Raw genomic sequence first — 25,538 nt, forward strand, 5'->3', positions numbered from 1 at the left:
TTTCTGTGACCTGTCCATGCAGACAGGTTAAAAAACACGAAGACAAGAGAATACACAGAGGTTATGCAAACATGCAGAGGTAAAAAAATATATACACAGGTAAAACGAACATACCTAGAAAAGTTAAACCAAAAAAAACATAGAAAAAAAGCAGAGGAAAACATCTCGAAAACAAACACAAGTAAACAAAATAGGCATAAAGATGAGAAGCTGGCAAAGGTGAACAAAATATTCAAAGCAGTAGAAAACATGTAGATGTCAAAGACGTCAAGAGAACACATACAGGACAAGAAAACACGTAGAGGGCAAGAAAAAAAACTTACAGATGTTAAGCGGACGAGCTGACAAAGGATAAGATAACATTTGGAGGAAAGGAAAACTATCAGAGATTAAGAGTTCTTGCTTATAAAAAAACCCACAGAAGCTTTGAATTTGTTAGCAGAAGAAAAACATAAAGAGATCGAGAGAGAAAATTGACAAAGTTTGAGTAAACTCTTTGGCAAGCTTTCAAGAGAGTGTTTACAAAGGTAAAAAGAAACATACAGGAATCAAGATTTTATAGAAGTCAAGTGTACATAGATCAAAGAACATACCGACAGAAGTGGAGAGAATATACCTAGACCAGGCAACATTTAAAATAAAATTGTGTCACATAGGTTAAAAGAACACACGAAGGTGACAAACATACTTACAAGTCAAGACAACATAGGACCAAGTCCAGATTTTTCAAAGCTGCTTTTCATTCAGTAGTAAAGATGTGAAAAGAGAGAAAAATATACAGAACAGGGAAAGATACTTGGCTGTAGTGAGATATAAGGGTAAAGACTATATCATGGATGTGGATAAAGACTATAATGAAATACAGAAATAGAAACATTAGTGAGGTAAAGACTTTATAAGCCTCGTGGGTTGTTTTTCTTCAGGTAAATAATTATTTATCTGCCTATCGTTGATTGTACGTCTTTCTCTATAGTTGACTTTTTCTGTTTTGATTTTCTTGTAGGATTTCTTAAATAATCTATCAATATGTTACTGAATTGCATATTAGTGTACTGCTGACTATAGGCTACATAAAATGGATTGTCACCTCAATCAAGTCGGAGTGAGATGTCTGTATGTGTGTTGTGTCGTGTCTTCACACACACTTGCCTACTCGTGTCTAGTTTCTGACCACAAGCTTCCTGTGCACGTTCAGACGCGGGTGAATAATGTTGCGTGGAAACACTTGAAGTTTTCTGACAATTCCGAAAGACACACAGAGCACAGGAGCTCAGTAGGCTGTTTGCACACGGCTCTCATCTGTTTACCCGGCGTCCCCCGCGCGACGTCATTAGACGCCAAGAGCGAGGCTGTATGAGGCAGACGACAACTGTGGTTCTAACGACTTCGCACATTTTACCAAGACATTCAGTTGGAGAGTAATGTTGTTAAGGTGAATATTTGTTTCATTTCTGTGTGTCCTTTTTATCTATTATCGTTTTCTCTTTCATTTTTTTTTTGGTTGGTTTCTTCCTTACTAAAGTTTTGTAGTTTCTAGTGTGTTCAGCTTCTCTTGGTTTCCTTCTAACACTTCTGTGTCTTTGAAATCCACTTCTCCCTCGCTCTGTTTGGCATGCACGTTAGTCATCTCAATGCATGTACATCTGTCACTTTCATACATATACATTTTGTAATTTTTATGTACAGCTGTATGTACATTTAAAGATCATGTCCACCTCTTTTACTTACATTTTTCCTGTTCGTTGGTTTGGTTTCAGTGTGTGTGCGTGTGTGTGTACTCGTCCAAGTTTGCTTGGAAAACAATCAGGATTTAGTGCAGAACCCGGTACGTGTTGAAACATTCTCATGTCCACATTGTTGTAGATGAACCATCAACACGTTGGTGAACCTGAACATGTTTATCACGCTCACTTACAGTCACATGGCACAGGTCTGTAAATGATGTGCTGCTTGTTTGACATGTTAATGGTCATCTGTCTACAGGGTCAGTCATTTCTCACAATGGCACAGTCTTGCGATGGTCGGCATTATTCTGTTCCTTGACCTTCCATCTACCCGAGGCCAGGGTCGACTGCAACTGCCCTTCGCTCGGTCGAGCGTGTGGAGGTCGGGACTGGACACAGTCCACAACTACGATGACCACCTGTTAGAATGTGGTGGATACTGGGTGTGTCTCGTATTATTATCTTATTTCATTAATAAAACATAATTTTGGTGATTGTTCGATATTAGGAAAAGTCATTAAGCATAGGATTTTTGATTAATTATTGAAATGAACAAACCAGGAAAAAGTGAATAAACGGTTATTCAACATTTTTTTTGGTACATATTGTTGTGTTATGCTGGATGCTAAACTGTAGTTGTTTTAATAGATAATGAACTGGGCTATACTGTAGTCTTTGTGTCATGTGTCAGGCGATACAGATGTATATTGTAGTTGTGTTATGTGTCAGACTACACTGTAGTTGTTGTGTCATATGTCAGACTACACTGTAGTTGTTGTGTCATATGTCAGGCTACACTGTAGTTGTTGTGTCATGTGTCGGGCTATACTGTAGTTGTTGTGTCATATGTCAGACTACACTGTAGTTGTTGTGTCATATGTCAGGCTACACTGTAGTTGTTGTGTCATGTGTCAGACTACACTGTAGTTGTTGTGTCATGTGTCGGGCTATACTGTAGTTGTTGTGTCATGTGTCAGACTACACTGTAGTTGTTGTGTCATGTGTCAGACTACACTGTAGTTGTTGTGTATCATGTGTCAGACTACACTGTATTTGTTGTGTCACGTGTCAGACTACACTATAGTTGTTGTGTCATGTGTCAGACTACACTATAGTTGTTGTGTCACGTGTCAGACTACACTGTAGTTGTTGTGTCACGTGTCAGACTACACTATAGCTGTTGTGTCACGTGTGATACTACACTGTAGTTGTTGTGTCATGTGTCAGACTACACTGTAGTTGTTGTGTCATGTGTCAGGCTACACTGTAGTTGTTGTGTCACGTGTCAGACTACACTGTAGTTGTTTTGCTTGTCAGTACAAGAAGCGCAGAGGCAATCAGTGTGGGTTGTGTGGAGATCCCGTTGACGGACCCAGAGATCATGAAGCAGGGGGACGTTACGCTACTGGTATACTGACGGCAAGCTACTACCCGGGACAAGTGAGTTACCCCGCCTTGGTGACGTCATCTAGTGCATGGCAATACTTCACTGTCTTGTTTTTACCATTTCTCTTATTGAATTTAAATGTTTTCAACTGTTAAAGACGCAGTCGATAGAATGCAGTTGAAACTGTGCCTATTTCAAATACGATTTCGAGAATTATCGAAAAAAGCGATAAAATTTGCTTTCAAATTTATGTATGAATAACAAATGTTTTCAGGTTTCGAATGTTCGCCGAATGTGTCATCACTTGTAGCACCTTCACTGGCTTATCGTTAGTTATGTCACTGAACAGTACCTTCATCGGCATTACAATGTTACTGGATTGATTAAAATATGGCTCACAGAACGATCCGTTTACCAAACACGACATTTGACTTCTCGGCCAACCTCACATCTCTAAACATTTTATGTTTGTAAATTTGTCGAAAATCGGGTTAGAAAGCTGATAACTAAGAGACACTTAAAATATTGCCCGCAGAGGACACAGTTCAAAGTCCTGATGAATACCAACCAAGGAGGATATTTCCAGTTTAGCATCTGTTCTCTGCAAAGCTCCAGCGAGGCATCAACCCAGGCGTGTTTCGACCAGCATCCAGTGCCACTTGCTGACGGATCTGGCTTCAGGTATGGTACAGACAGCAGTGACGACTTTGTACGGACACATTTTATTACAAAATTACATTTCTAAATTATATTTATATAGTTTATAAGTGCTTTTTGTGTGCAATTTCTCTACTCATAGTTGGTCTCATAGCAAGTATAAGTGTTATAACACAACCTGGATTTGTTAATCTTCAAGTGATATTGTTTTCTATTCTACACCTTAACTTAATGTTGAATTTAATACATTTGATATGTTTTTTACAACCAATACAATTATTTCTGGTATTCAAATAATAATATTTTCAATGTTAATACTACTTACAAATAAGTATCATGCATATAATAATTTCTTTTGAAGCATTTACGGCAATGAAAGTAAAAGGTATAAGTTATAACTGTATAATTCAAATGAAGTCGGTGCTTTTCAAAGATAACGCATTTTCTGTTTAGCTTTACACCAGTGTAAACTGTTTCAAATGTCCATCACTACGAGCTTGAGTCAGTGTACCAGTCACTACAGTTGTGACTACACTGATGCAGCTTCAGACACTAACTGACAAAAAAATAGACAAGAAAGAATCTGAGCGGGAAAGCATTGTTGTAACTTTGTGCAGGTACTATTTACCTGAGAATCAGCAAGGTGTCTTTACGGTCGACGTTGTCATCCCGGAAGTGACTTGTCAAGCGTGTGTGTTGCAATGGATATACACCGGAAGTAAGTTTCGGGGTTACGTGCAGAGTATGCGATGTATAAGTAAACCTTTCAGAAAGCGAAGGACTGAGTATGAATGTGATATTACCTGTCATGTTGCGTTAAGACCGTTCTTAACCAGAGAAATGTTTGAGCTGGTATGGCAAATTTTTGTATAACTGTCAGGTGTAAACTTTCTGTGTCCGTGTTTTTCTGGTTAAGAACAACTGTAAAGCAAAACATAAGCGAAACCAGTAGATCCTGGGAGCAGCATTCTTTTTCTCAGGACAGATGCGCAAGTAGCAAAAAGTTTTCTAGCACAAGTAGCTTATGCGGGTAGTTATGTCAAAAAACAATCAAAGTCTCACAATGATACCCTCATAAACACTAGATAATGCAAATATTTCTTGTCATAATTACAAACTAGGAAGCAAATCCAGCATTTTGTTGTGCTTACTGTTTTTCTTTTGTTTTTGTTTTTTTTTAATTTTTACAAAATCCTCGAAAACGTGCGTGCCTTGGACAGATCATGCCTGGGGTTTTGATGCTGATGGAAATGAGTGTCGGGGCTGTGGACCTCAGTACGAACTGAGGAACTGCGCAGACGTGGCCATCACTTCCGGTGCAACAGTACAAAGTACTAACCCCTTTTATGAGTATCCTTAAATTCAGTCACTTCAAGCCCGAAAAACAATTTTCCTTTTCTGTTTACCATTGAACTGTTGAACCGATATGTTTATCTCTTTACAGCTTTGTGTCCAAGTAAAATATATTTCTGAATGATGAAAATTGTCCTCAGCAAGTTAACCCTTTTTCAGATTTTTTAAATTCCTTTCGTGTCTTCTTAATATTTATATTTTGTATTAATTTCAGTCAATCCAGTTATTCAAAACTACAACAGAGCAGAAATCAATGGTGGCAGCTCAGGAGGGCCTTACCTGTACAATCCATCCAATTCTCCGACGAGTCCGACATTCGTGTCCCCTGATCTGAACGGGTTCAACACCGGGCTCCGTTGCGTCGCCGTGGGAACCAAACGGAACATGCGTGGTATGGACGACTGGTGTACAGACAACTGCAACAAGAACTACTGCCCACAGGCTACGTGCTCGTGTCAAGGGTCACAGCAAGCGCCCTCTGGCACACCGACGGTTAGAGTTAACGATCCTTGGGGCGATAGCGTGAAGCAGCTTCCTTTCACAACCCCACCACGGTTTAACGGATTCGTCACCCCCAACGTTTATCCCCCTTACCAAACTGAAGCAGAAAGTGTTACGAGTGGAAAGCGAAACTGCGTTGGCGTTGGACCGCAGAACGATGTTCCTGGGATGAGCGAGTGGTGCTCTGACAACTGTAACGACCAGTTCTGTCCCAGGGACCTCTGTTCTTGTGAAGGGTCTGACGGCACCGGGCAAAGCACCTCAGGTGATCAGAATGGTGAGCCTGACCTCAAGCCTGCTGATCCCTGGGGCGTCCCACAACCTCCCACAGACCTTGACGGTCCCATCGCAGGTCCGGTAACTCCGTCCCTTCAATGCGTCGCCATAGGAACGAAGCGCGGAATGAGAGGAATGGACGAATGGTGCACTGAAAACTGTAACAGCAATTATTGCCCCCGTGGCACGTGTTCTTGTCAGAGCATTGGCAACAGCCCTCCTCAGAGCCCGCAGTCGGGAACCGAGGACCCTTGGGGAAATGCGTACAACCAGCAGGGAGAGACTGAGAGAAAATCCCCCGGTGCCCTCCCTTCGGTCGTGCGTAACGACAACATCAACACCAGCCATGATGGACAGAAGAAATGCGTTGGAGTCAGTCCCAGGATGGGGCACATGGACGAATGGTGCACAAACAACTGCAACAGAAACCACTGTCCGCCTGCACTGTGCGCGTGTACTTGACAATGAGGAGGTCATCGACACACTCGTCAACGATTGAGAATCATGTACGGTCTCTGAAGTAAGGCTAGCCATATCGCTTGTATCATTTGTATCGTTTGTATCGCTTTTTCTGCATTTGATTAAAAATTCAAAGTGTCTCGTTTCTTGTAGCTAGAGATGCAGTGTGTGACAATGAACCCTGTGAACTAGTTAGGTGGGGAAGACACAGAAACACAACAAGAGGAAGATACACACACACGGAGCAGGAGAAAGACAAAATATTTAAAGCTGAGGAAAAAATACACGAACAGTAGACTGTCTATGTATGTGTATGTCGTCCTGTCTATTCTAGCTGTGTGTCTGTCTGACGTGGATGTGGATGTGTTTCTGCCCGTATAGTCTACCTATGTGTTCTCTGCTTCTCTAGATGTGTGTCGACATGTCTGCCCATCTAGTGGCTTATCAATCTTCCTCTACATTTATACTGTTCACAAAGACAACAAAATTTTCTCGTAATGCATCTACAATAATCCTTTAGTCTGTGAAAGACAGATGAATAGGTGATTAGAATTATAGATCGATTTCTTCCAAATATTTCCTAAGGTCTCACATATTGGCACAAGTGTACGCGCATGATTATATTCACAAACACACAAACTGTAATGCTAGTGGAACCTTTTAGATCGTTTTTAATCTACACAGAAATACTTTACATCACGAATTGTTAAAAAGAAATTGGAATTTAATGGAGCAGTTCAGTGGGGACTTTCACCATTCCCCGCTCTACCCTGTTGCATCGTCTTTCCACGCGGACTTGTTTGAGTTTTTAACGGAGCACATGGCAGCAGAACACTGGAGGACAGCTGACCAAGATGGACATCAGCAAGTGGTGGCGATGTGCAGCTGCTGCATGTCTCGTTGACGTTGTTGACATCAGAGCCTGGATGCAGCTGCTTTATTTTCATCTGAAACAGTTTGACACAGTGACAAAGCACAGACACAGTGGCATAGCTCTCATACATCTACTGGGTTCTTATAAGGAATTCTGCCACAGCGACTGACACTGTGACATGTTTGTGACACAGTCTCACAGCCCTGACATAGCCTGGGCGTCAGTGAATCCCAAACTGTCAATAACGACATGATGACACACGGCACACCCCACTACAAAATGAATTGTTCACGGCATATGAGTATATTCCAGCACATTTTGGGAATCATTTGTGTTAACAAATCGCTACTCACCTGATTTACTAAATCTTCCTGTAAGCTGAAAATTGTATGAGAACCCTATTCGTTGATTATTTTCGTTAACTTTCGCTTTCTGTAAAAGATTATTTGGAGGAAACTATTTAAAAGCTTCAATACAGCAAAAGTAGTAACATTACATTAACATTAGTTCACATTAATGCTGTACACATTCATAATTCCATCTTTGATTAACTACTAGGATGGAACTGACCAGTCGTTGTTTCGTATGAGACGAAGTAATTACCTTCCTTGAATGGCGGAGCAGATTTGTCTTCCTTGGCCCGCCAGACCATGGTGATGTCTTCGATCGTACGCCCTTTGGTTTCAGGAAGGTACACGAACGTGAAAATGGCGAAGAGCAGAAGAAAGACCGTGAAGGGCAGGAAAGTATAGTCACCAAGTCCTTTCTGTGGAAACAAAATGAGGATCGCCGTGTGAACATTAAACAGTCTAAAACATGCCGGCATTGTAAACAGGATATTTCCGCAGGACGCACTCGTCGACTGTTAAAATGGAAGCGGGAGTCAGTTTGTCAGCCACTCAGTTACTTTTACCGAGACACACGAGCGTAAAAGAGATGACTGTTGAGTTATAAACTGTTGCAAAGGTAAATGTTGCATGTTCGACCAAACTAATTAAAGTACTTGAATGTGGACAAAAGGAATAGCTATGAGTAAATGATAATACAGATCAAATTTTACTTTTCTAATGAAATGAAGAATAATATTTAAAGCGATATAAGTGTTGCTTTCCTCAATCGCCATCTTACGATAAAGTAATATTCTTTGATCAGCGCTAGCAAACTAGAAGGTAAGATGATTAGCAAAAGAACTTTTGACCTGAATGAAAGGGAAAGAGTAGCCCACGATGAAGTTGGCCACCCAGTTGACCAGCACGGACACACTGATCGCCACTGATCGCGGGCCCTGTGCGAAGAGCTCGGCCACTATCAGCCATGGAATGGAGCCTGGACATAGGAGTCACGTGTGTGTGTCAGCTGGTCAGTGCGTGTGGCAATTCATCTTTTTCTTTCATTCTTGAAGTAATCACATACTAGAATGCAGTGAAACTCGTCTTCAATATCACAGGCTTTACATTTAGTCTGTAACCTTGGTACATTGGATCCTATTGTCCTTTAAATGTTGTCAACGTTTGCAAGACCGTGGATTAGGAAACACGGTGGACTTACCAGGTCCCAGTGCAAAGAAGACAACGAAGATGAGTGACACAACGATACTGCCTATCTTGAATCCTTCCACTTCATCCTGAAAGTCAACCCAGTCGTGAATGACAATAGAGGAGGAGGCAATCTAGACGTATCAACAAGGCAGCTCATGTCTTTTACATTTTGTTATTAGTTTGGTCAACTGAGCTCTGTCCTACTGAGCTGACTATGTTAGGAGACAGCGAATCACACAAAAAAAAAATAAAGAGAGAAAAGAAAATCCCCAACGAACTCGGTAGCTCCTGTCGGTTAGTCACGACACTCGTTATTTTTTGACGGTTAGCAAGTTGTGTCCTTTGCTGCATAATATAAGAAATGGCAAACATGACCTGTTAAAGTCTTTGCTACACGGAGTGTCAATGTTTTTCCCACATAACTAGTTAAAAAACTTACATCGATTCATATCTACACAAGCCAGTGCTAAAACAATATCTGATCCTGCAGGTGGCTTACCTTCAGTGCCAAGGTGAGGGTGATGAGGATGCTAAACAGGAACATACCGCCGAGACCCACCATGTGCAGCGTTCGCCTGCCCAGCCTGTCCATCAAAGGAATCGTCACCAGTGTCATGGAAACCATGACCGCGCCCACTCCGCTAGTGGCATGAATGGCCGTGTCCTCCTCCAGACCGGCGCCTTTGAAGAGGCTGGAGGAGTAGTAGAAGATCTGAAGACGAGAACGAGGCAGCGAGCGTGACTGTCAGTACGGGTGGTGAGGTTGAGGTATGTTAAATCTCTAGACCGACAGCATGGTACAGGTATTCGGGGTGTCCTGGTGCTTACCTGCGAGCTAGGGCAGTCAATCATTTTATTTACTTCACAGACAATTGAATGTTTCGACATTTGCTTCCACTGATGCTGTCTCGGATCATTAGTTAATCATTAAATCATCGGCACGTCTATGACATTCTGCATTCCTTTGTACTTTAATGTCAGGTTATATTCCTGTTAAATTATTCTTAATCAGAAGGAAACGTTTGAAGATAAGTTTCAAAACTAAATGGCACAGCCACCCAGTCAGTGAGTGACCCACCCCGTTGATACCAGACAGTTGCTGCGACAGTTGCATGACGATGCTAATGATGAGTGGCGTGCGCAGACTCTTCTTGCTGACGAAGTCTTGAAGGCGTATCTGCAGACGACATTTGGAAAACTTTGTCAGGTGAACTTGTTTAGTATGTTACTGAAGTTAAAACATAAGTTCTTGTAGGTACATGTTTTATGTAAAAACTGGGATGCTGTCTTGAACCAAGTTGGTTAGCTACCTTGTAAAGTCCATGTCTTGAGGTCTCACTTCTCTCTATCATTCTGTATCAAGCTCTATCAAGCCACTCTGTATTAATTCCGTTCAGGACACACAAGGATTTGTCAGACACACATCCATTCTGTCCACAGTACCTTCGGTTCCGATGCCGTATGACAAGCTTCTGCTTTCATCTCTTGGATGTCGTCGTCAATGACATCTGTACCTCGCAACATCCGGAGAACTGTCACAGACGTGACACACAATTTATACCTCCAGGAATCTTGTTTCCCCTTTTAACAATGCCAATATCCATATTATATATATACGCAGTAACAACATATTCGATTACAACACACTTGTATCTTTGATATCAAGGGTCAGTACACAAAAGATCACAAGTGAATATAATAGTTTCTTTCTCTTTCTATATATAAACACACACACCTAATGTTTTCAAATATAATCAGTGTCACCAATGCGAGAAGCAGTGACCGGGTTGTTTAGGGGGGAGTGGGAAAACTGGCCTTGACACACTCCACTTCACCAGGTAGGAATGTTTTGTCAAGCGATGCAGTCAACAGACTCGTTCAGAGCAACTGTTACCTCTCCGCGCCTCCTCCTCCTGTTCCTTGGCGATGAGAAGAAAACGCGGGCTCTCCGGGCACACGGGCAGCAGCAGCAGTTGAACAACGCACGGTACTATCGTCAGACCTGAGCCAAGTAAACACACACACGCACATCAACAAACAGACAAAGACACACATATCTATACACACGCACGTGCTGAGTGTGAACAAATAAACATATGACGTATATACGCACGAGACGTATACACACGCGCACGCACGCACTTATCTTTGCTCAGGTAGCGGCATGTACACTGTAAGTACCCAATGAAATATATTTGAATAGTAGTTATACACACTTTAAAGCAGTATTGTCATTCAAAGTAGATGTTACATTTTAAATGATGTTAGTATTTGTTTAAAGAGTAAAGACCTACATTCTTACCAATGCAAATATTGATATATATATATATGTAGACTCATGCTTTGTATGTTTGTTAGTTACTAAACGTTGCCATAAAATGGACAAAGGAAGGAGTAAAAGTAAGTAGTGTGTAAATAATTTGTGCTTGTGTCCTCCACTGACACGTGACCCTCACCCAGCAGGATTTCCCAGTAGTCGTCAGTGCCCAGGATTTCAGGAAAGCCCAGAATCTGTGAGAGCAGGATGCCGCACACAACTCCCAGCTGATGGAGGACGCCCAGCGCTCCCCGGATGTGCAGCGAACTGACTTCCGACAGGTACATGGGGGTGAGTCCGGTGTACAGGCCTGGCAGCAACAATACATATAGACACCAACGTTTGTACATATGTTCCGTGTGACAGGTCTGCTAATGTCATTGTGTCATCAGTGGCACAGTGTAAACACCAACGTATGTACATATGGCGGTCTGTCACGTGTACAGCTGTGTAAACATCAGTGACACAGCATCGACACCGAGATAAGTGCACTGGGGTCGTTTGAGTACAGGCCTGTTACGCAATGACAGAGATATGGAACACAATATCGGTTTAAAGATAGTTATCTGTCCTCCGTCTTGGCATGGTGGCCGCAGTGACACACTGACACAGTGACACCAAAGGGAGGGAAGTAGGTAGGAAGTATGAAGAGAATGCGCTGGACGTGGGAAGGGACGTGTCTCTGAATGTTATTCGTACTTCTGAGGTACAGCAAAATATTAAGTACTTATCTTGCTAACAAGCTTACTGCGTCTAAAAATCCAGTTAATTTTGCGTTGCTTTTTTTAAAGTTTGATAGCTGATCACTTCTGTTGTCACTGATTACTTTCTTGTCCACAACTACAGCTTGCTACTCGTGTTGACACTACCTATGTGTACCGCCGTATGTCTCGCTATACAATTATCAGCTGCTTCTTGTACTCGTCCCTGTCGTCTTGTCTTTACTGTGGTCAAGCCAATGTGACAGTGAGCTGCGCACCTGACGAAAAGCCGATGACGAGTCTGCCGACAATGATCATTTCGTACGCCGCGGCTTGTTTGCTGAAATACATCAGAGCCGCCCCCACCACTCCAACCACAGCGCTGATCGCCATCCCGTGTTTCCTGCAACAACAGTCACACGACAGTTCTATTCTATTACAGGCACACTACACGCCCTCGTGCAAGCAAACAAGTAAACAAGTGTGTTTGTAAGTATGAACGTGTGAGTGTGCATGTGAGGTAAAGACAGAGAGACTGTGTGTCTTGGGGGGAGGATTCGATCCTCTAAATGCTTATTCGCTCTCGTTGCAATCCTCAGTAAAAAGGAAACAGTTGTAAAGTTGTATCAACCAGTCACAGAGAGAGTTCAACTGACCGGCCGAAAAAATTGGACCAGGCTCCAGCCAGGATCCCGCCAACACAACCACCCACAGCAAAAATGGCCACAATGAGGGCGTACAGACAGGTCACACGGTCAGATGATGCTGGTGACCCCGACCTGTCCCAGTCTGTCTTGTTCACGAAGTCCTTGATGTTCTGAAAAAGGAGCAAACTTATAGATGATATCCCATCATACTTTGCGGCAACTCGTGTGCGCTGAGGGACTTGCCTCAGGGTTTACTCAGTTTTCTCACATGGTTTACAGGCTTCTTTTGGATCCTTGTATCTAGAGACTGAAAGCTATCGACATTCTCTATCTACAGACGGAAAGCTATGAACATCCTTGTGAATCAGGATTAAGTTTACCCTCGAGATCAGATACCATGACGATGGAATAGAAGAGATGCGTGTTGGGTTATTCAGTTTCCAGTTCCTCACTTCCTTTGTGACAACTGTGGTGCACACAGACCGATGTTTATTGTAAGAGGAAGAAATGATAAAGTAATAAGAAGTCAGCAGCAGGCAGGATCATCAACATGATAAAAACCCTGGGAGTCCCATCTCACCTTCTCTGGGACGTTGATGACACCCGTGTTGTACCCGAAGCACAAGGATCCCATGACAGCATAGAGTACGGCCAGCATGAGCCGTCCAGTCACCCGCTGTAACATGACACGACACAATCACTCGCTGTGACATGACACGACACAATCACTCGCTGTGACATGACACGACACAATCACCTGCTGATATATCACGCCTCATATATTAATAAATATAGTAATAATTTGTATATCGCATACTCACACTCCTAAGGAGCATGTTCCTAGAGCTTTAACAACAAGAACGAGACATGGACAGCATATGAGGGAGAGAACGAAACAAACAAATAGCATGAGCTACAGAAGAATAAACAATAGTATCGAGGATGAATAAGAAAACAAATACAGAAAACGCAAAGAGAAACCAAGTGGCAAGGACTGAGAGTGTCGTGACTGTGCACAAGGAAGACGAACAGGGAAGTTTCCATACGCGGAAAAGGAGGGAGGGATAATGTGGACAACAAAAATAAATAAAACGACTAACATTAGGGGAAAGGTTGTTAGGAGTAATAGTTAAGGAAGAAGTAAATGAGTTTTAATTGTTTTAAAAAATTCAATGGTGGGTAAGTGGCGGATGTGGAAAGGGAGAGAGTTCCATTGTTTCGCTGCACACTGGCTAAACATTCTGTGGCCATATCGCAGTATGGAAATGGCAGCCTTGTTAGAGTCATGACATGGCATCTGTTAGTCTCGTTAAATCCTGACATTTTATTGAATGTAGATTAACATCTGGAAAGCACAGCAGTTTTCCTAGGCACGAGCGTGTGCCTCAAGTGGCCAAGTGTGATGAGAACACTGAGCAGAACTCACCCCTCGCGATGGTACGATGGTCGCTTGCAAGGTCTTGGACTCCATGTCATGGAAGTTGGTCTTTTCACTGGATATGCTCTGGTATTTCTGCACAAGTAATTATTCATATGTTGGTCCAACGCAAATATCTGATGGATGATTTCATGATATGAAGTTCGTTTAACTTGGATAAACACGAAATTAAAAAGTGGGTTTGTTGTAAGGCCAACAATTATTTAACCGGAAATATAGAAATATTGTCTAAATATTGTTAAGACAAAACTAATTTTCTGAACAATAATTCCTTCCTTATCAAAATCACTTGCATCGACGTCCATTAGCCAGATGACAATGCCATCATAGAAAGGGGCTAACACTTATTGTTTAATAGTCAGGTGTCAAGATGTTTTGCCACAGACACCTGTCACTTGACACTGTCTGTGACACCTCTCAGCTGACACTGTCAACTCTCTCCGAGCTTTCTACGTAAACAGGAAATATTCAGTTAACACGCTCTTGTCAAACAAGTCCCGGGACGCCTGTCCTCCTCCTCTCTGAGCACAACAGTCAACAATCAGAACAACAACACAGCTTATGTTAAAACCCTTACGTAGATCGTTGCTGTCCTCCTTCTGTCTTCTGAGCACAGCAGTAAACAAAATGAGAACAACAGCACACCTTATGTTCAGAACCATTAAATAGATCGTTGCTTACATGAAACCAAACCATAGTGTGAATTGCGAGAGGCAGAAATATATTTTAAAACATTAATCACGGCTTCAAAAATAAGTCAGAAAAGGATTTTCTTGCAAATATTTCAAGCAAGTGTAGTGCACAACTTGTTAGACTAAATGTACACCAACCGCTGCAGCAAGCGACAACGGTCACAAAGTGAAGGACTGCCATGACCGGTAAAGCAAGTGTACGTGAAGAAAGAAAAAGAAAGAAAGATGATAAATCATACAACTTGCAGGCCTTTATGTTGAAGGAAGAATGTGAGAGTTGGCAGGCTCAGACGATGCCGCAGTTGTTGGCACCTCGTCCCTCAGTCCCGGGTGGCCGGGTACCCCAGCAGCTCTGCATGGGAGGGTTAGTGACAGTAGAAGTAGAAGGCTCCAGTGAGAAGAGACTTTGGGGTCACTCAGGACACGTGACAAGCAGCGGGGCGAGGACAGAGTGGGGTCCATGTTTTAAGTCAGTTCATTACTGCTGTCGACGATATTTGCATCACACTCCTGTCTGCACAAGCAGAGGAACAGCAGCGCCGCCACCACAAGTGTGCCGCAGATCGCATAACTTTAGTTATTCAGGTTCTCCCCTTGTTATATTCTAAATCACCATAAGTATGACTGGCCCCCGGTGTCACAAAACCACAGAACACACAACAGTTGGCTTCCCTCCTCCTGCTGGAGGCGGTGTTTGCGAGATGTTGACTGTCGTCATGGTTACCGACGTCTTAGAAGAGATAGGATGTGACGCGCCTTCAAGATCATGATAATTCTAGTTTCTTATTGTTTGCTTTTACAATATCATTCACTGCACACAATCCTTTTTTTCTCTCACTTTCTCAGCTCATGGAACTAAGAAAAGAAATGTGTGTTTGTGTATGTTTGTGTGTGTGTGTGTGTGCTAAATTAGAGGGACGGATATATATGCTCAAATTAATCCCTATGCCTCGGACCCCACTGGTGCTAAGAACGGGCTTCCACATATAGAACACGATATAGAAAACGATACATCGTTTATGGAGCCATAATGACTCTTCAAAATGCATTTGATGTTCACTAGTGAAGTGGTAATTATCGAGTGTGAACGAAAGATATCCCACCCCCCAACACACACAGACACGCACTTCAAAGAATGCCTCGGTCGTTCCACTATGTGTGGCTCTCATATCACAGTGCACTACACTCCAATGAGAGTGGATGTCACAAGATACACGGAGGACTCATGTTTTGCACAGTTATTGACCCAGACTTCTTAAATATATGTCTCTGTCCATGTTGTCTACAGGCACAGTTCTCACCCTATCTTTCTCTCACTACCCTTCCCTCTCTCTGTGTTTCTCTTTGTCTCTGTGTGTATCTCTCTCAGCATCCAGTCAGCTGCTCACAGTTTTGTTATTATGGTCGTTGTAGAGCGTAAAGGTTAAGGTTATAAGTGTAAATGAGAAAATCTTTCGAAAACGCACAACTTTTCAACAACAAATTATTCGCAAAGTGAGAAACTAAATTCGGTTAGATAAGCCAGAAAGTCGGCCAAGTACTGAGAGACACAATAGAAAGCTTCGTCTACAGTAGTTAAAGAGATTTGAACACACGTTCAAAGTTTACATTCTTCGGATAACTGAAATTGTTATGCAAGAGTTATTTTGTAGACACGTACGTGTAACATCTCAGTAGTAATTTATATTGTGAAAATAACTATTTCCCTGTCAGCTTGTACAAGTGATTAAAGATGATTAATCGATTAATGATAATGTCCACTTGGATGATCCACCATTTGGCTGTGATACGCTGGTACCTATGGCAGAGAAGCTAATCAAGACAAAACCTAATTCTGTCTGTACTGATGTGGAGAGAGAGAGAGGCGGACGGGAAATGGATCCCGTGACTCAGCACCTTCAGCCCAGTCCCTGCCCGAGTCGACACTTGCAACAACATGTTGACAGTCTTGGCACTGGGAACATTCGACTTTCGTTCTTGGGACAAAATGATCTTAACTGGTACGAAATGGACATAGCTGGACGAACTGACGAATTGACTGTGGGTTGACTGTGGGGCGAAATGACTGTTGACCGAGTATGTGTGTGTCTAAGAAGCGAGAGAGGCAGCGTTATGGTGAGAGAGAGAGAAAGAGGAGAAACCGATGTTATCTATTAAAGCATGAATTTTGTTAATGCAAGCCTCTAGTCAAATCCTGTTTCTTACTTCTTCCCAACTGCCAACATATGTGAGTGTTGACAGCCCGTGACGTGCTAACTAGGGCGCACTCTGACCTCTGGTTGTTGGCATCACGTACAAGCTCCGACTAACGCTGACAGTTGATGACAGACAGTATACTCACTGTGGTGACCTCCATGTCTCTGGTGGTCATGTTGACACTGGTGTGGCCTCTACACACAGGCTGCTGTCTCCTCCCTGCTGCTGTGGGCTGAGTGGCATCTGCTGCATTTCGTATTCCCTGTCGCCGCTCGTAAACTTTTCACTGTTGGAGCCCGTCACGACCTCTCGCACGAGTCACGTGGACAGAGTCACAATGCGCCTCTCATAATTGTGTTTGTGTCTCAGCTGAATCTGCGAGTCAACTTGTTGCTCGTCACGACGGATGTACACACCATGCAGGTATCTACACATCATGTACGTATGTACACACCATGCATGATATCTGACCTACTAAACTGACAGGTGATAGCAGATCGCAGGCTTACCTGTGTGTTTGTTGCAGCAAGTGCTGTGTGTCCGTGTGTGTGAGAGAGACAGAGATTTTAAACACGTGTTCTACATGTGGAAGCCCATTCTTAGCCCCAGTGGGGTCCGAGGCATAGGATTAATTTAAGCATATACTTATATATTTACCATATTAATGAAAAACGCGGGGCCCTAGACAAATGCTTCGTCTGTCTGCCCGCAAGGCCCTGTATATGTGAGTGCATTTCAGAAAGTTTTAAATATCTATCTCAGCTATGTGTGTGATAATGTGTCTGTCTGTGTGTTCATACCATCAGTCTGTGAAAGACTGAAGCAATCTGGAATATATATATATTTCATCCTGATAACGTATTTTGAAAGAGGTAAAAGAGGTCGTTGATCACATTGTAAAAATAATAAGGGTCGCAAACATGCAATTTATTTGATGTTCCCCTTTATCTCTCAAAATTTTTCCATAAAATGTCAAAACTAATCTGCACAAATGTTTTTATTTTACACGTGAATTAAAAAAAGAAAATACATGAAAAATGATTACCGTGGAAATAAATATAAAATAATGACAGTCTTGTTCACTTTCAACTTCGAAATGCCTCTTGTTTTATTGACGTTTTAAACCTAAGGGTTTGGTGGTGGTGGTGGTGGGGGGGGGGGGAACCCCAGAATGTTCAGAGGAGGTACAGGGGAGACCATCCACAACTTTATCACTTATCATTTTTAGACGGTTGTCTCCCTTACAAGACTGGAACGAAATGGTGAGCGAAACTACGATCCTCTATCTCACGTGACTGTCCGTTTCATCTCGCGACAATAACTGACTAAAAGGTTAAACGGAAAAGTACATAACACTGTTTAATATCCATATCAAAGCTAATTGAAAGCAGGAAACACACCACTTGCCAAACACTTCTTTTATTTCATAAGAATGTCATGTTAACAATGAAGGACAATAAACGCTTTGGTGCTTATCTGGAATTAATAATGAATTAAGACTATGGTATCATACTTGACAGATTTATGAGCTTTTTGCAATAAAATATAGTGATATGGCATGAGAAATTTAAAAGTAAACAAAATAATATATATAACGACATAACAAAGAAAAAATAACAGTTGGGAAAGGAGACAAATACGTGAAAACAAATGAACAAACAAAAAACTACACACACACGTGCACACACAAGAACACACGGATGTTGAAAGAAACCATTATTTCTCAGGAGTGAGTTGTACATGAGCGGAAACACTACTGTAGCCTGGTAGAGATGCTTGATGTGAACTGTCTGATAGACAAGTGTTGAAAATATGTTTGTATGCTTTACAGATTCGCGCTTGAATAGCAGCGCACCATGGAAGGAGAGACATTTTGTCTGCCAAGTGAAAGGTTCCTGACAGCATCAAGAGAGAAATGATACTTGGAAAGCACTTTTAATAAAAACTCTCTTTTGAAACAGCGTTTTCGCTGCTTGCCATCATGCAGAGCTCCCTAGGGCTGTAGGGCACTAGTATGCTCAAATATCAAACAATTTCAATCCACTCTGTGGAAGAATATGGTGGCAGCAATTTTGTCGACGAGGAAAATAGAACGTTGAGATGGGTCTGAAATTACAATCAAAATTTATAAAGCCTCATATTGTAAAAGTGCAGGTTGTTAATGATATTAAATGTTCCTGAATAAAACTGTTTTCTGCTTGGCGTTCTGATTATAAAAGATTATTTTCCAAAAATTAGTTGTCAAAATTGTTTTTCGTGACTTTTAGAAAAAACTTCTTTAACAAACACGTCTGTAAAACTGATTTTGTTTGTAGGATATAACTTCAATAGGACACCTAGTAATAAATAGTTGCCACAGCTCAGATGTGGAGTCCTGTCGTGTCGCCCCGTGCTGGGAGCCTGTGACTGTTTGACTGTCCTGGTCATGTAATGAAACATGAATCCAAGCCTCTCATTTCCTTGCATATTTTTATTATTCCCATCATTTATATACAAAATAATAACAAAGTTGTAACAGCAACAAAAGTGTGCTACACGAAAGGTATGTGACAGACTCTCGTTTAAGACAAGACACGGCTTGAAAATTAAAAATCAAAGATTTATATAACTGCTGTTTTATGTCCCTTGTTTTGCCCTTGATTGAATCTTCAAAACCAATTTCAGTCCTGTCCACTGCTGGTGGGCAAAGATGATTTGTGATTCAATGAGCGCTTTATTAAGGAAAGTAAGTGTAGCTCCTGCTTTCCTCTGTTGTACAAACAATTCGTTTGGTGACGAGGAAACTGATGTAAACTGATGTAAACTGATGTGAACTTGTATGGCTGTTAGCTGGACGTGCAGTGTTTTTCAAATAGCGATCAAACTAGCGCATTGACAACAGCCAACAGTAAACAAACACACTGATAAGAGCAAACTACTAAAACCTATGACTATAGCAGAGAACACCACCAGCACAGCTGATACCTGAACACACTAATGTCAGGTAAACCAGGTTGACTGTCAGGTTGACTATTGTCCATCATGGCAACACGACATGGGGAATATATTATGCACAAATGATTGGTGGTGCTTTGATGCATTCATAATATTTTGCTTATTTTGATTAAAAATAAATTTTGAAAGACTTTGTATACCTGCTGCAACTTCCCCAGCTGATGGACACTCACCGGTGGTGACTAAGAGCTGCGTGCTCTCTCGACTTGAACATCGCAGTCAGTTACACCTTGCATCACACCGCGCTCGTCACTTGTAGCAATACTTTCTTTACATCCGCATTTTTCAAACTAACAAAGTGCCTGTGAAGATCAATATATCTAAAGGTTCCAGTGTTACAATATACGCAAACCTTCCTTTCAAATTATTTCTCCCATCACACAAATCTCTCGCACCCCTCATCCTATGGCCACCATCTCCATGTTTTAAAGGACTTTTTGCACAACACAAAGTGAACATTGCATCATCTGGAGTGATCATCATTGCATTAGTGGCGCTTGGCAGGTTTGACTTTTTGTTTCATATTCCGAATATATCCCTTTATTGCAATATAATGTGTTGATGTATATACATGCATATATATATATTATTGCATTGTCCGAGGCCAGATTCATCGTAAATATAGCTTATGAAAAATGATATTGTTGTATCTGTGGCTTCAAAACACACTGACATACAATGTGATCTCGTGTTTTGTCTGTCGTATCGTGTTACGCAGGAAATGACGAAAAGACGGACAAAGACTGCCCCTGGGCTAACCCGGGGTTACTGGAATCCAGTCCACCATTCAAATGGTCTCTAACTTGTTAGACTCCTTAGAAACCTTTTCACTTTGTTGCTAGTAAATCAAGCACTTGAGGTACTGCAGGTGATGGTCCGCTAAAAACGAATCCACATTTTCAGTTCCTACTTGTCTGGACATGCCCAGGGCTTACATTACTTACATTACTCCAACCACTTGTAACAGCCACTAGAATCCACGAGGCCGTATAGACATTGTCTGGCACAGTCCATGAGTAAGCAGTGAGTTCGTGGCATCTGTTCAGCGCAGTACATTCAGGTCTTCACTGAGAGAATCGGCCAACCACCTCCACTACATCTGAGTTGTAATCCGTCTGCTACATGCTACACACTACACGTCGAGTGTCTGGATCTGTGGTCAGCCGCCGCTGGAGTCTGTCCACTTGCTGGTGTGAACAGGTCAGTAAATGAGACTCCTCAGCAAAATGTCGTCACTGCTGACCTGCTTTTTAGTGCGGGGGTACTGGTGACCTTTGTCCTTTCTGTTCTCTGCGTCTGCCATGTTAGTTTGAATAGGCGGCAGTCCACACGACTTCCTCCCTGTCTTGTGGTGGTACAACTCACCCTCAGCTGAAGCCTCGTTTTCCTCGTCGTCCTCCTTAATGTTTCCAGCTTCCGGCTGAGCCGATGACTCGCTCGCAGATGGCGTGACGTCACCGGAAGTCACGAGTTTTCCTTTTAAATTGCGAAGGTCCGGAAGCGAAACTGAATCTTTGCGGCTGCGCACAAACGGCCTGTCGGTGTGGATGGCATTGTACAAGACGTCGCCAGGGTGGTCGCAGTCGCCTGCCCCTTGCTGACGGGATCCCGACTTGAAGAGATTCACGAAGCTTTGCCGCGCGGCGTTCGCACGCGGTGCTGTGACGCCCTCGCCAAGCCCTCTGTCGGGCTCGTGAGATGGCGCTGGTCGGGGATCTGACGTCACGCCCTGTGACCGCCTGCGTGGCGACTGCAAACCGTCTGTGTGGACCGTGTTGTTGACCGTCTTTAACCTGTTGCCTCCACTGCGGCCCTCGTGCAATCCTGTAGGTTTGTGGAGGAAAGATTGCTGCCCTCCTTCGTGCGACTGGGGGAGAAGCTTGTGTCCTATTCGAGGGGAAAGCGTTTTTTTCCCTCTCTTTGGAGGCAGCAGCAGTGGCTTTTGCTTGCTGTCTGTTCTCGTCCAGGTCAACCTTCTGTTGCTGGGAGACCGTTGAGGAGGAAACAGAGACTGCAAGCAGGATGTCATGGATGCGTGTCCTTCAGTCTGCGCTATTTCGAGAGGTGTCTGACCTGAATCAAAGATAGTAACACATTCGACAAAAACTGGTGGTTAATAGGCAACCAATTTAATTCTAACTTCATTTCTTTCAATTTATATTTATAAACATGTGCACAGATGAATAGGATTATAAGACAATTGTTTTTCTTTCATGTCGACTGCAATTTTTTTCATACGATGTTGAAGTCTGTGCTTGTTATTGGCTCCTCAAATGCGATGGGAGTTGTTTCTGTTTTTTTAAAGAAGGTGGCGCTGATTTTAAACTTTTATAAAAGCAAAAAATCTACTGATGGGATGGCTACATATTACAGTTTACAGTTACACTGTTCAGTTACAATTTACGAGTACAGATTATAGTTTACGATTACAGTTTAAGATTGCAGTCTTCGTCGCTCTTATCTTTTTCCCTTTCGTCGCATCTCTTTTATCCGCATTTCACCGAGTCTTTCTTCCCTGCATGACTGTTCCCCCCTCATTACTCCATCATCCCCTCCCTGTCTCTAAAATATTTACTGTCTTCGAGTTGTTCAGTTAATTAATTAGACGACGTGTGCATTGTCGCTTCCTGGGTGGTAGCGTGACTCACACCCCTGAACACATCCTCTGACTGGGATTGGCGTGAGACGGATGGGAGGGTAGGTATGGGTTACTGATTAGAGCTGTAACCGACACTCTGACACACATTGACGACTGTCAGCATAACTTGTGAATGAAACATTCATCTTCAGAACTCCGTCTTAAAATAGAATATAGTATTAGACTGTCCATGACTTCCTTCACTATAATAATACTTGTAAGTCAAAATACAGTTGTTGATTGTGACACTCTAATATTTATCAAGTTTCAGTAAGAATGTAGTATTTTGATCACTGGAACATAAAGATAGGTTAGTGCAATCGTGAAATGTTTTGCTTTCTTTCTGTCTGTGAATGGCTCACTCTCCATCTTGTCCTGCACGCACCTCAGTGTACTATCATGATTCAGAAAGGTGACAGCACGTGACTCACTTACCCAGATTGTTTGTTTGCGACAAGAGGGAAGAGCACTCTTCCTGCTGGAGAATCAGTCCCAGGATCTCCTCGTTGCCGTGTCGGATAGCGTACACGACCGCGGAGTTACGTCCTTGTCCCGGAGACTGACGTCACATCCGTTCTCCAAGGCCATGAGGACGGCCTCCAGGTTGTCGGCGATGCAGGCGTGCATGAGGAGGGTGCGGCCCGTGGCGTCCTGCACGTTGGGGTTCCAGGCGCACACCTCCAGCTTCTGCACGAGGGCGCTGCGACTCTCGGCCTCAGTGTCCATGTGGCACATCCTCATGAGCGGCGTTTGATGGTCGTACACTGCCTCTCGCCTGTCCAAGTCCACGCGCTGGTCGTCGAGAAGGCGGAGGATTCTTGTGACGTCACCAGCGGTTATGGCTGAATTGAGGAGTTTCTGTGGGTCAGAGCTGTCCTCATGTGACGTCATCCTCTCGTTGTTAGCCCCAGTGGTCACATTCTGAGTAACAGTTGCCAAGGGCTACCGAAAATTCCTCCAAGTCCTGGTCGGTCATGGTGCTAAAAATAGATATAGACAAAATATCTCATTTACACTGGCACATGCTTTCGCGAAAATGTTTAATGAAAATATAAATCTGTTTCTCTCAGTTATCCAGTCATCTCAATTATCAGAAACCGCATAATCCAACTGAGAAACATTTATATTTTCACGAAACATTTAAACTGCAGCTGTGACATTATTTGTCATCTTCTTTTATGATAATATCTAAAATATACGACATGCTCATAACCCTTCAGCTGTCTACAGATGACATCATCAATCAGACTGGTTTCGGGTAAACTCTCTGGATTACTTCTGGTTTGGTCAAGTTCGGTTGTGTGACATGTGATACAAGATGAGCTTTCGTTGGGGTTGGCGGGAAGGGTCATGAGGACTCAACACTCAGCCGTTGCTTGGATAGATGACAATCATGGTGAGGGCGTGAAGATTCCTTTAGTCGACAGACATAAATCCGTCCCGAGTAAAGGTGGGATTCGTACCGCCACCTAACACCACCTGAGGTGTGCCGCTACCTGCACGGTGCTTGGGTACACTGATACCTGCATTGTACTGCATTGTACTGCATTGTACTGCATTGTACTGACACTCACAGCTATGAATGGCGGAAACACTAGGAGAATATACAGGGAGCAGCCACTTCAACCGTTTATCTTCTTGGTTCGATGTTCCGGTGAGCATTTCCGTATTGACTATCTCCCCTCCGCTGCTGATTTCCAATGGTATTCAGTTTCTAAATTATTCATTTACTTCCTCTCTAATGACTTAGCACAGTGACGAACGTGTGAATAATTAACTGGCTGCAGTCAAAGCTGGGAAATAATCTACTAAGGCTTGCCGGCCGGTCAAAGCGACCCACGTGATCAGCGCCATGTCCCTCGTGCTCACCTCCCTTCCCCTGCACCCTCCACCAACCTCCCTCGTGACTTCTCTCACATTTCACACCTTACACGTCTTCTCAGACACGAGAGTGAACACGTCTCTGCTCTCTCTACCTGTCGACATTTTCTAGATTAAGAACCTTTGTTGATTGTCCGAGTTAAATATTTTATATTAAATAAGTTATACTTTGATACTCATTAGTGGAGTGGTAGTGACACCGCAGAGAAAAATGTCGGCCGAAGAACAGAAGTATCTATTTGTTTGGTGGTGTGTCAGCGTGTCTGTACTGTAAAGATAATAAGATATGACAGTTGTTTAAAACCCAATAAAAGTACCCCTGTGTGTGAGACAGTATCTTTTTCTTTCTTTCGCTCTCTGCCAACAGTCGCTAGGGAGCCATCAACATGTCTCCTATATTATGGATCCTGAACTATGTCTGTTGACACTGCGACACCTCTTGAACTCTATTTGTTGTCTGTGGATACTGGGACACCACTTGTACACCAAGTTGAGGAATGGGAGGTGGGTTGGAAAAGGGTTCAGGCTGCTTGCAACGTCCTCTTCCCCCGTGTATTGTTTGTACCACCATAACATCGGCCATCCACCCGGTCAAGAGGCACAAAAACGCTCTGCTAACTGACGGCTGCATTGTGGTGTCCCTCCCGTCACCTCCAAGCTTTTGCAGGGAACGTGCTCTCAAGACAGACAACTCTACGATCCGCGAGCTTGTCATCACAACATCCAACACCGGTCACACCTCACTGCGCAGGCCATGGACGAGACTAACACGGTCAACCACTCCGACAAACGGCTATAGACGGCGCTGGGGAAGCCTTGTCAGGACATCATGAATACCAGTTAATCTTCATAAGCCCTCGGCTTAATGGCCTGAGGAGCAGATTTACTTGACAGAAGAATGGCGCCCAGGCGGCACTTGAGACTTGTCATGTGCAGTCAGCCGGAACCGATGTTATTCGACTTCTTCTTCTGGCGGACGTTAGGTTTGCGAGGCGGTGCGATGCCATTTGTAACTGTGTGTGATGAGAGTTTGCAGTGTGGTACAGCCACGTGTTACAGTGTGTTACAGAAGATTTTGTAATGGGGCACGGCGAGACCTGTCGTGTGTAACTCTTCCTGTGTCAGCGTGATGTGTGCGCGCGCACGCGTTTATCTGTGTTGTGTGAGCGCGTGCGGACCTGTCATCGCATGACTGTGAGTGGTTGTTTATGTAGGTATGTGCTTGTGTATGCATGAGTATCGAAGAGTGGTAAGTACCTGTTCAT

General features: G+C 43.0%; 3 protein-coding genes across 6 annotated transcripts in view; 1 reads left to right on the top strand and 2 right to left on the bottom strand.

The window, feature by feature from the left end:
- The first annotated feature begins 1,301 nt into the window (after positions 1 to 1,301).
- On the top strand, positions 1,302 to 6,497 carry LOC112557168. The gene is made up of 7 exons (XM_025226865.1): positions 1,302 to 1,432; positions 1,984 to 2,167; positions 3,042 to 3,164; positions 3,647 to 3,792; positions 4,386 to 4,486; positions 4,989 to 5,099; positions 5,336 to 6,497. Exons 1-7 carry the CDS (start codon positions 1,422 to 1,424, stop codon positions 6,358 to 6,360), a joined length of 1,701 nt encoding a protein of 566 aa, XP_025082650.1. The 5' UTR covers positions 1,302 to 1,421; the 3' UTR covers positions 6,361 to 6,497.
- A 513-nt stretch (positions 6,498 to 7,010) lies between these two features.
- On the bottom strand, positions 7,011 to 17,183 carry LOC112557166 (glucose transporter type 1-like). Of its 4 annotated transcripts, none has more exons than XM_025226860.1 (14): positions 16,906 to 17,183; positions 13,861 to 13,947; positions 13,015 to 13,110; positions 12,444 to 12,604; positions 12,066 to 12,190; positions 11,226 to 11,396; positions 10,664 to 10,771; positions 10,213 to 10,301; positions 9,848 to 9,946; positions 9,269 to 9,481; positions 8,780 to 8,855; positions 8,430 to 8,557; positions 7,835 to 7,997; positions 7,011 to 7,304 (listed from the first exon to the last, which is right to left on the bottom strand). In XM_025226860.1, exons 1-14 carry the CDS (start codon positions 16,933 to 16,935, stop codon positions 7,273 to 7,275), a joined length of 1,578 nt encoding a protein of 525 aa, XP_025082645.1. In that variant the 5' UTR covers positions 16,936 to 17,183; the 3' UTR covers positions 7,011 to 7,272. The 4 variants fall into 4 exon arrangements, with proteins under 4 accessions (XP_025082645.1, XP_025082646.1, XP_025082647.1 ...); XM_025226861.1 differs by lacking the exon at positions 16,906 to 17,183 and adding an exon at positions 14,811 to 15,232; XM_025226862.1 differs by lacking the exon at positions 16,906 to 17,183 and adding an exon at positions 14,804 to 15,232.
- Positions 17,184 to 18,163: 980 nt separating this feature from the next.
- Positions 18,164 to 25,538, bottom strand: part of LOC112555108 — a 17,917-nt gene continuing 10,542 nt past the window's right edge. The window contains exons 2-4 of the mRNA XM_025223323.1: positions 23,071 to 23,313; positions 22,828 to 22,951; positions 18,164 to 21,827 (exon numbers count right to left, since the gene is read on the bottom strand). Of these exons, the coding sequence (XP_025079108.1) occupies positions 20,956 to 21,827; positions 22,828 to 22,951; positions 23,071 to 23,313 (1,239 nt within the window). The 3' untranslated portion in view covers positions 18,164 to 20,955. The remainder of the gene's footprint in view (positions 21,828 to 22,827; positions 22,952 to 23,070; positions 23,314 to 25,538) is intronic.

This window comes from Pomacea canaliculata, linkage group LG2 (genome assembly GCF_003073045.1).
Source record: "Pomacea canaliculata isolate SZHN2017 linkage group LG2, ASM307304v1, whole genome shotgun sequence".
In the NCBI taxonomy this organism is placed as follows: domain Eukaryota; kingdom Metazoa; phylum Mollusca; class Gastropoda; order Architaenioglossa; family Ampullariidae; genus Pomacea; species Pomacea canaliculata.